This window comes from Miscanthus floridulus, chromosome 13 (assembly GCF_019320115.1).
Source record: "Miscanthus floridulus cultivar M001 chromosome 13, ASM1932011v1, whole genome shotgun sequence".
NCBI lineage: Eukaryota > Viridiplantae > Streptophyta > Magnoliopsida > Poales > Poaceae > Miscanthus > Miscanthus floridulus.
In genome coordinates this window covers 25381125-25392512 of record NC_089592.1, presented here as the reverse complement: position 1 = coordinate 25392512, position 11388 = coordinate 25381125, and the positions used below count along the sequence as shown (strand labels likewise).

General features: G+C 42.2%; 1 protein-coding gene and 1 pseudogene across 1 annotated transcript; both read right to left on the bottom strand.

Moving 5' to 3' along the window:
* Window positions 1-4205: 4205 nt before the first annotated feature.
* LOC136501302 (germin-like protein 8-11) lies at window positions 4206-5124 on the bottom strand (annotated as a pseudogene).
* Window positions 5125-8085: 2961 nt separating this feature from the next.
* LOC136499608 (uncharacterized) lies at window positions 8086-8574 on the bottom strand. Its single transcript, XM_066495205.1, has one exon. The coding sequence runs from the start codon at window positions 8572-8574 to the stop codon at window positions 8086-8088; it is 489 nt and encodes a 162-aa protein (XP_066351302.1).
* Window positions 8575-11388: the final 2814 nt, after the last annotated feature.

The window sequence follows — 11388 nt, the reverse complement described above, 5'->3', positions numbered from 1 at the left end:
GTATTTATCAATCTCCATGTCGTCATTCGTGACCACTTGAGTCATAGCAGATTCAAGTTCCAATGTTTACAAGGTCACCATTTTTTCGGAAGGTAAGGTACATGAATTAATTGAGTGGAATGCTTCCGTAGGTACCAAAAGGCAGGGACGAACTGGTATAAGCCTTACTAACTCATGCCTCCGTTCTATTGGGCTGAGTGATTAGCTATTGTCACTTATGTGCTCAACAGGATACCGTGTTCTGTTGTTGCGAACTCCATTCTATTCCAGCTCCTTATAACATGATGCATGACTATTACCACCTCCATTCCGACACTGATGTGGATCTCATCATTGAGCGTTTTGGCTAAACACATCCACTACTACACAATGCTTAATGGAGGCAGGCGAATTTGATTAATGGAGGCAGGCATTGCAACCGCCTCCAATCAAAGGTCACCATTAATGGAGACAAACGGAGGCGGTTGCTTCGCCCCCTCAGTTAATCGACCCATTAACCGACGTGGACATCTTAACATGCCAGTCTAAGATGCCCTCCTCCATTAATGTTCTCCATAAAATAAGAAAAAAAACAAAAAAAAACTTGTATTTTGAATAGTCGAACCCACGACTTGACGCTCAACACTATCACGTCTCTACCACTGCACCTCACGCTCAGAAAGTCTATATATAATATGTTATAGTTTTATATCAATATTTCGTAGTCTTATATTGGATATTTTGGCTACTAAATGAACTCAAATGAAAAAAAAATTTGAACTACAAAGTTTTAAATCTTATCATGTACAACAACTTTGGTATAAGATGTATCTCCATCCGAGATTGTTTGAAAAATTCAAAAAAACTGAATCTCAAAATATGTGAATCTAAAACAAATATCTGATACTTTAAACGATTTAAAATAAAAACTTGTCAACATCAAACATGTAGCTCAGGTCGGCCACTACAACTTTGATATTAACTATGTGAACATTCGAGATCATTTAGGAATTCTAAATTTTGAATTTCAAAATCTACAAACTTAGAACACACATTTTGGACACTAAATGACTTCAAATAAAATAAAGTTGTAGATCATTTGGGAACTATAACTTCCATATAGACCATGTCAACATCGAGATTGTTTGATAATTTTAAATTTTAAAATCTGCGCTTTTACAACAATTTTTTGAGACCATAAACGGTTTTAATTAAAAAACTTTTCAACTACAAAGTTGTAGACCACGCCGAGAGCTACAATTTTGAAATAAAGTTTGTCTTCATCCGAGTTCATATGAAAAAGTTATGAATTATTTTTTTGTTGCAATCAATAACCGAGGCGGACATCTTAAAATGCCCACCTCCGAAAATAATCGATTAACGGAAGCAGACGTCTTAAATTGCCCGCTTCGGTTAATGGATTAACGGAGGTGGTCACCTTATCTAACATTAACGGAGGCGGACGCCTAATGCTGCCCGCCTCGTTAATCCTTAAACCGAGGCGGGAGCTCAGGCGGCGGCCCTGCACCGATTAACGGAGGTGGCCGCCTAGCCTGCCCGCCTCGGATAATAAAATGGCACCGCCCTCGCAAAATCTTTTCTGTAGTAGTGATCTTTGATTACAAATTACAATAAAGTAGAATCCTACTATGGTCCTATATACATCGTTCATGTTTTCATCCATTTTAGCCGTCGAATTCTTAAAAAAATTTAGATACAAGGAGAGCTTACACAAACAAGAATGGATCTAAGAAATATAAGGATTTGTTTTTCGGCCATGGGTGAACAACTAATTAGTGACATGTTCCGTTTACCCATGTCACTAATCTTATCGTTAGTGACAGGTTTTAATTTCATTGAACTAATTAAGGTGTGTCCTTCATGCTGTTTTGCATAATGCCTAAACTACCATGTTTGGACTGTTAGACTTCTGATGTGTGTGAACTTTTGTGTTGCATTTGTAAAGTGAATTTAACTAGTCTTTACATTGTTGGAATTGGAGTGACCACTTATGATACTTGAATTCTGTTACTATATGCATCTAGTGGAACACACTGGACGTGTGGCTCCGTGGCCTACTGGGTTGATTAATTTAATCTTAGCTGATCTACTGGTTGATAGTTCAGTTTAGCTTAGTAATTTTGGACGGCTCCATGCAATATTCATCTCCAAGTTACCGTCCAGAAATATTGTTTATGTAACGGCATAAATTATGTAGGATCCACACGTACTTCAATTCAAATATTAGAAAAGAACATGGTTGTATAGCTTGCAGCAGACACAAAAATAATGATTAGTTCAAATACTTTCCATTTATTCTATTATATGTTGTCTGTAGCATGTCGTAACTGAATACACATGAGTATGCAAAATGCATATAAACCTATCATCGTACCATGAAGGTGAGTCCGATTTATTTAGTTGTGGTTGTTCTCCCAGAACAGAGCCTGAGCCAATCAATTGTCCCCTTTTGTACCTGGAAGGCCTTGGCCAAGACATCATCTGAGATCGGTGGCTTTGATCCAAAGAATGCGTTGGCAATAGTAATAGCCCCAGGGTTCTGGCTGCTTAGTGCAGCGATTGCGACAGCTGGCTTGTCACAGATCGGGTTGAATTGGAAGTGTATGAGCCCATGGGGGAATACAAACACATCACCCTTATTGAGAACCTTGGCGAATAGCTTGTTACCATTGTCTGTGTTAGAGGTGACAAATCCAACATAGAGTGTACCCTCGAGCACAGTGAGAATCTCTGTGGCACGTGGGTGGGTGTGTGGCAAATTCTGACCTAATGGTGCGTAGTCGATGCGAGCCAACGAGATGCCGAGGGGTGTTGAGTCCAGGCAGCATGACATTGGATCCGACCTTGCTTTTCATGGTGTCCCTAGGCTTGTCAAGGTTTGCTGCCTTGAAAAAGTCATCTGCGTTCACGGCCATGGGGTCCTTGCAAGCAAATCCACTCACCTTCACTGCATATACAAAGACGAAGGAAAGAAAATATTAGGACATACATAAAATTATAATGTTTGTTGTGACAAATGATTATTATTGATCCTCAGTTTAGTACAAGAATATAGCATGACTTAAAGTGAGTGCATGCATATCTGGAGAATGTATGTCGGCTACACAGAAGTCCTGGAGCGGGCTAGGGTCAGAAGCAATGGCCTGGGAAGTGACCAATGCTAGAAAAGAAACGAGGAGAAAGTAGGAGGCGGGAGCCATCTGGTTTAATTTTCCGCTCGCTAGCTGTTATGTTTGTGCTCTCCGAACTCAGCTATAGAGAGCTTCTGTTGAGTTTGCAGCTCTATGTTGATGCTTTGGGCATGGGGATGGTGTGTTTATTTAGGCTGCCACAACGGCAAGTGTGGCGACGTGAACGTGTTAATGACTGAAAAAGTCCAAGTTCAACCTACCAAAGAACTTTGCAAACCTACCTCGATTTTAATATTTTCACATGCAGTACAGTAACAAATCCAATGTGATCTCTTTGGAATGTGTATTCTTTCTTTCTTTGGTGTGTTTGGGTGGAAGGGTCATGCTTATTATCCATTAAAATTAGTTCTAAAATATTAGGAAGTAAACCATAAAATGGGGTTATTCCTAGTAATTACGAATATTTATCTAAATTAACACAGGTCAATGAGTCCTTTTGGACGGCGTGATTTGTTAATTGTTACCATGTAAGATACTTGTTTTCTAATGGTGATTATGACATTCCCAGTAATCACGTTAGCTGATGGTGGACTGTGATAGTTGCGTAAAGAACAATATTGGATCAAATGGTCGATCCATGCGTTTGTGCTTACATAAGGATAGAAAGAGTCAACTCCTCATGTTTCCAATGTTTACTTGGTCACCATTTTATCGGGAGCTAACATACATAAATTAATCGAGTGAATGCCGGGTCGTCTCATGAACCAGTAGTGTTGCTGGAACTGAACTCTGCCGGGTTGTGTAAAGGAACGGCAGTAAAGTTGAAGAACATTGCCGGTTTGTAGGAACCGACAGTGATAGCTAACCCTCATTGCTGCCGGTATGGTTGTGCCGGTTCAAAATCTGGCAGTGATGGGGTGTTTTGAACCGGCAGTATTGTCCTGATCTGTGGTAGTGTCACGTACTTTAATTTAAATATTCGAAAAAGAACATGGTGGTATAGCTTGTAGGAGAGACACAAAAACAGTGATTGGTTACAAAATACTTCCCATTTATTCTATTATATATCTCGGCTGTAGCATGTCGTCATAACTGAATACACAAAAGAGTACGCAAAATGCAAACTTAGTAGTGGTTGTTCTCCCAGAATTGAGCTTGGAGCCAATCAATTGTTCCCTTTTGCACCTGGAAAGCCTTGGCCAAGACATCATCTGAGATCGGTGGCTTTGATCCAAAGACTGCGTTGGCAATAGTAATAGCCCCAGGGTTCTGGCTGCTTAGTGCAGCGATCGCGACAGCTGGCTTGTCATGGACCGGATTGAATTGGAAGTGGATGAGCCCTTGGGGGAATACAAACACGTCACCCTTGTTGAGAACCTTAGCGAATAGCTTGTTACCGTTGTCTGTGTTGGAGGTGACAAATCCAACATAGAGTGTACCCTCAAGCACGGTGAGAATCTCTGTGGCACGTGGGTGGGTGTGTGGTGGATTTTTGACCTAATGGTGCGTAGTCAATGCGAGCCAACGAGATGCCCAGGGTGTTGAGTCCAGGCAACTGCATGACATTGATCAAAGTGACATTGGATCCGACCTTGCTTTTCATTGTGTCCCTGGGCTTGTCAAGGTTTGCTGCCTTGAAAAAGTCATCTGCGTTCACGGCCATGGGGTCCTTGCAAACAAATCCATTGACCTTCACTGCATATCCAAAGACAAAGAAAAATAGGTACACAGCAGTCAGAAATCACTAGGACATACATAAAATAGTGTTTGTTCTGACAAAACAATTATAATTTGATCTGTAATTTAGTACAAGAACATAGCGCATTATTTAAACTGAGTGCATGCATACCTGGAGAGTGTATGTCGGCAACACAGAAGTCCTGGAGTGGGCTAGGGTCTGAAGCAATGGCCTGAGAAGTGGCCAATGCTAGAAGTGAAGCCAGGAGAAAGTAGGTGGAGGGAGCCATCTGGTTTAATGTTTGTGCTCTCTGAATTGAGCTATGGAGCTTCTGTCTGTTTGATGTTTTGGGCATGGGGATGGTGTGTGTTTATATAGGCTGCCACAGCGGCAACGGTGGTGACGTGAACGTGTTAATGACCGGAAAACTCCAAGTTCAACCTACCAAAGAAGAAATGGTCTCCGGCTGCTAGAACCCGCAGACGAAACAACACAATTATCTTAATACTATATCAACCTTTCCAAACCTACCATGGTTTTAATATTTTCACATGCTTTACATTAACAAATCCAATGTGAGCTCTTTGGAATATGTATTCTTTCTTTCTTTGGTGTTTTTGGGTGGAAGGATCAAGGTCATTATCCTTTTAAAAATTAATTCCAAAATATTAGGAAGTAAACCATAAAATGGGTATTCCTAGTAATTACGTTATTTATTTAGGCTTTTGCTCCAATACTCCTCTTTCAAAAAATCGCACACATCTCAAAGCAGCTCAGCTAATTAATTAAACATTTTCTTAATCATTTTTCACCTGGGTCTCGCATATTCTCGGCCCGCCAAGCCCAGACGCAAGCCGAACTTCATGTCTACTCGATCCCACTTTCTTCGGATCCAGTTCATCGGAGGATGTATCTTTTCATCCTTCGGATCCCGTTGATCGGAGGATTTTGTTTTCATCATCCATCGGATCCCTTCGATTTCCGGAGAGGAGCTCCGGCAGCGTTGTTCTATTTCGCGTGAGGAAGTCCGCGCGACAGCGCCGCTTCCTGATGGACGTCTGCTGCTGGCTGCTACTGCTACTCGTGTGTCGTGTGTGAGGCCAGCCACCGCGACGGCGGCCATGGATGATGGATGCCGCTGCTGGCGCTACCGACGAAGCAACGCATCAAGGTGCATGTCGATATATATATATGCAAGCAGTGAATAGGAGCAGAATCCGAAACGAAAGCATGTCGAGAGGATTAAGTTCGGCTTTGGTTCAAGCTGGGCCAGGGCTGGATAGGGACGCTCCGGGCCCAAGCCCATGCGTGACACAGTTGAAAAATAAAGAAACATTTAATTAATTAGTTAGGCTGTATTGAGATACGTGTATTTTTCTTAAAAAAGAGGAGTACTGGAGCACATCTCATTTATTTAAATTTCAACGCAGGTAAATAAGTCCTTTTGAACGGTGCGGTTTGTTAATTGTTGCTGGGTAATATGGAGAGATGATTAAGATGTTGATAACATGGAGAGATGATTTATTTTATTTTCTAATGGTGATTAAGACATTCCCAGAAGCAGTTGCTGATGGTGGACTGTGATGGTTGAAATGGTCGATCCATGCGCTTGTGCTCACATACGAATAGAGAGAGAGTCAACTCCTTATGTTTCCAATGTTTACATGGTCATCATTTTTTCGGGAGCTGACATACATGAATTAATCGACTGGAATGCTTCCGTACCAAGGCGGGCACGAACTGGTAAAAGCCTAAAATGGTACGGGCACGAACTGGTAAAAGCCTAAAAGGGTAGCTAACGCACACGCTTTACTTTTGAGTTAATCTGTGGTGAAGCTTCTATCCATCATATCTGTCCTCCGTGCTTCACCAGTGAGGTCATCCCGTACGCCTGCAGCCTGCTATTGCCACAACACATAGCAAAATGTTAACTTTCTATTCATGGATCCCTAACATTTTGATATGATACCGGCGCTTCATTAACGTCCTGCTGCATCCGATAGTGACTTTTTTTTACCGCATCACTGAACCCGTCAATGTCAAGTTGTACATACATCAGGAATGGACAAAGGACAAGGTGGCGGTCGGCCAGGCCTGGCCTGCGGGAGACGGGACCATTAATGGCCGCCCAATTCCACAGGGGTACGCTCGCGTCACCATTGGCAGAATACTTGATAAGAAGTATAACAAAGATACACATTGAGTATCCCGCAGCGGAAGACAGACCGAAACTTGGTCATAACAAGGACTGTCAAGTGGCCTGGCTCAAGCGCTTCATTAAGCTTGACCACCAATTGTCATCTTATGATGAGGATGACTGCGAGTCTTCACTTCCACTAGGAAATGGGCCCTTGCTATGTTATGTTCTACGGAAAGAAACATGTGATTTATATGTCTTGGCATGAGGCTAGTAAACATGTGCTTGGGTTCAAAAATGCTATACACAAGAAGTACAACAACTATGCCCATGCACTTAGAGATTTTAATGCTTATGTTGGAGCAACAACTACCTCCCCTAAACTGGCCCTAGCTGATAGTGGTGAAAGCATCCCCCTCAGGGTGGTAAGAGTGGTTCTTAAAAGAATGTGGTGATTATCAGTCTGTTGGTGATGGTGTTTGGACTTTGGATGAGGCTTTCCATGAGCTGCCAATGCAACTGCAATACTTAGGCCTGTGATGACACAATTAGATGGTCGATGTAGTTGGATAACATAATTATATGATGATTTAATTATGGTGTCTGAGGCCTATTAGTTTGGATAACACTAATTGTATGTTGATAGCTATATTTTGGTTGTAATGCAACTTCATCTATTAATACTAATGCTGCTGCTGTCGTACTATTAATACTACTGCTGCTGTCCTACTACTACTACTACTGCTCCATTGCACTACACCATGACCTACTTTTCCCTACACTCATGTGTTGGGAAATCTAAGATTTTGACAACAAATTATGTGTTGGCAATTGTATACATTTTCAGTGTCATATAAACTGTCGGCAATGATGTTGTAAGACAACACGTTATCTGTCGGTGTTGCTCCTTCCAAGCCAAGAAGTGTCGGCGAAAGTGTTAAGACAAAATGTGTCGGCGTAGCCTAACCAAACGACTGCCCAAGTGTCGTGGAAGGGGTAAGCACGGAAGCAAAATAGAAAGATTCCGGGTGAGCGGGAGAACTGCGTGCCAAAACAAATCGTGCGCAGCAACTAAAATGCTAAATATTGAGCCCAGTAAAACAGGCTGCCTCTGCCCTTCCGCATTCGCCCCCTTCCACTCATGCGAGACGCGACCCCCAAAAAAAAGCAGCCACCGGGCGCCGGCAGGAGGTGTCCGCCCGCCACTGCCGCCCACCCTGACCGCCGCCGCCCAACCCCGCCACCGGCGAAGTCACTAGCCGGAGCCCTGTCGCCCCTGCCGCCAAATCCACGGACGAGCTGCCCGTCCTCTGCCACCCGAGGCCGCCGCCCCCAATCCCGCCGTCGCCATAGCCCACCGCCAGGCGCCGGCAGGAGCTGTCCGCCCACCACGGCCACCCGCCTCCCAATCCCGTCGCCGCTGAAGTCCCTAGCTGGAGCCCTGCCGCCCCCGCCGCCAATTCCACCGGACGTGCTGCCCCAGCCCCCCTGCTGCCTGAGCCCACCGCCCCCAATCCCACCGTCGCCATAGCCCACAGCCGGCCAGCAAGAGTTGTGCCATCACTGCGTCCCCATTCCCCTCCGCATCCAGGTGCGTCATCTCCACATCCCCTTCCTCTCATCCCCATTCTCCTGCATTCTAGGGTTTTCGCACACCTTAGTTTCTTATTTTTTCTTGGTTGCAGAAAGCTGACGAAGGCGAGAAAGGCTAAAAGATTCAAGGTTTGGGTTATACTTCCGTTGCCAAACTTTCATTCAGTCTAGATCCACTATCTCTTTCCCCTCTCTGTAGGAATGTATTCATCTTGATTTAGATATGAATGTGATGTTTAATGCCTTAATTGATTTTGCAGAGGAACTAGCTGGATTCAAGATCTTGCACACAACACAATCCATCAGCTTGCATGTATGTTCTCTTGTGCTGGATCTGCAACATTTTTCTAATATGATGGCAAAGTTCACACTGATGGGAGTTCATAGTCAGTTTACTTTGGTCATTTATGCGAAAAAACATGTCGTGTTTGTTCTATATATAAAAACTATGAGAGAAGGGAATCAATTGAACTTTAAGCTGCAAATGGAAGTATAAGTTAGTCTTAGAACTATTGAAATGCATACATGTCTCCTGGCTGCAATATATCAATTCTGAGTATTTCTTTCTTTCTTGTGCATGTTGCAAAATATCCAATAAGGAAACACTAAAGGATTCAACTCTTCGATTGTGTTTTGTACACAAGTCATCACCACCTGTACCTTCGAAGTAAGTTTCCTTGTGCTCAGGTTTTTGACTTATTTGTGTTGCCTTGTGTGATTAATTGTCGTTGGTAACATTATCTATAGGGAGCCTAAGCAAGTTGGCCTTCTAGTCTTCATCTGCTCTTCTACTGCCATTGCTTGATTGGTATGCTCTCCATTTCTTATGAACTTTGTCTCTTCTTTTGGCATAGAATTGCAGGTTATGTGTGGTCTATGATGTGATGATTTTGGTTTCTTAAAACTAGATTAAATTTTCCCTATAGTTCATGTGCATGACTTGTGGTGAGATGATGTTTTCAAGTGTGGTGAATTAATTTGATTTGGACAGTTCTTTGAAAGGATCCTTTTTTTTGTTGAACAACACATTCTAAAATGAGAACATATGTGTATATATTTCACTAACTGCCTCGTCCATATGAAGGGTCAGCACCATTCTAGAGGCTCGTGGGAGATGCATTGCATGGCCACATGACAGAGTACTGTGTAACCTCTCTATATTCTTGAAAAAATGATCATTATATTTTGCTGATTACTAATATATTTGTTTTCTACTAGATGAGGGATGACAAGAAGTCACCGCAGCACTCAAAAGGTGGTGGCACAGGAAGGCCATCGCAGCTTGAAGGTATTTTACTTGAACATTTTGACTTATATATGTGATCCAAACTGGTGGAAATGTGGGAAAGCAATGAGGCTGTGATAGCGAATGTTTTGATTTGATAAATCTGCAGTTGAATTATATGATTTGCCAATTAGATAGTGTCAAACCCGAGGGATTGATGCTCCTTGAAGAATATTTGAGCCATTTCTGAGTTCTATATGTAGATGTAGAGAATTGTGCTCCTGGGTTGTAGAGTCTAAGTGGCTGAAATTAGCATGGGAGTATAAATAATAAGTGAAAAAATAATTTCATCCAACCTGCACCTCTATTCTGCTTCACTTGAAGAACTCTACAGCCTGCTGCTGCGTGGTGGTAGTTTGCAGCAGCGATAATTGTGTGCTAATTATTTAGACGACATAATTCTGGGCTCCAAGCCCTCCAGCACTCCAGCAGCCATACATATACATGCATGCAAATGGTAGTCTGCTACTTATATATGGATCTATCAATTGATGGTCAGTAAAATAACAATCCACGGCCGGAGCCATATCATTACATTTCCAACCCATGCATAAATTTGTTTTGTTTAGAACAGATAAATTTGTTACTACTAGGTCACTGGAGGGGGCAATCCAAACCTGCACATCTAGTTTGTCTGCTTGCTTGCATTGTTTGTTAGGACCAGCTGAGACTGATGATTATTCAGACCACCTAGCTAGCTGTGATCGCTTAACTGCAGTTCTTGTTGCCACACTTGGATTAATCAACTGACAAGAGAGATCATAATATATAGTCGTTTTTTTCTCATGTTTTTTTATCTATAATATATATAGTGACCATGCTGATGAGATTTTATAACTTTTATTAGCTAATAACTACAGCAATACAGAATTGCAATCTTTTAAGCAAGAATGAACCCCACATATCACTTCAATACATATCACATGGAAAAACCTGTAGGCATACTGGTAAAAATAAATGGAATACTGTGAATTTACAATGGAAACTAAACTTTGGTTGCAACAAATATTGAAAGGAGATAAGCTATCAATTATAAACTGAGGTGTTGATTTAGAGTCTAGTAACCACTCAAGCTATCAAATTGCTGCTGCTGCTGCTGCTGTTAATGATAGCATAGTTGCCCACTTACAGTATTACTGTTTCACTATTTGCACCTAAGAGTTGATGATACTGACCACATTTCACTGATATTTTGCCTTTTTCAGGTTAGGTACTTAAGCTATGTGGTGTTGCTAAGTATTTTGGATTGGCACCCTTTTGAGGTTCGATCAGAGAGCTGTTACATGTTCTCTGGCAGCAACCATATGTGCACCAAGTTGGTGTTCAAGTATTTTGGAGTGGCAACAAGCAAGTGTTCGAGAATTGCTGCAGGAAGACATGTTGCAGTTCTATTCTTTTGTTTGCACCTACTATCGTGTAGGCCAAAGACATGGAAGTGTTGTATGCCACGTTTGTGCCCAAGTAGTCCGGATCTATTGATCTCTTAGCTTTAACCATAACTAGTTAGTACAAGACTTAGTGTATGTCAATATATGTCTGGTAATGTCTAATCTATATCCTGGAC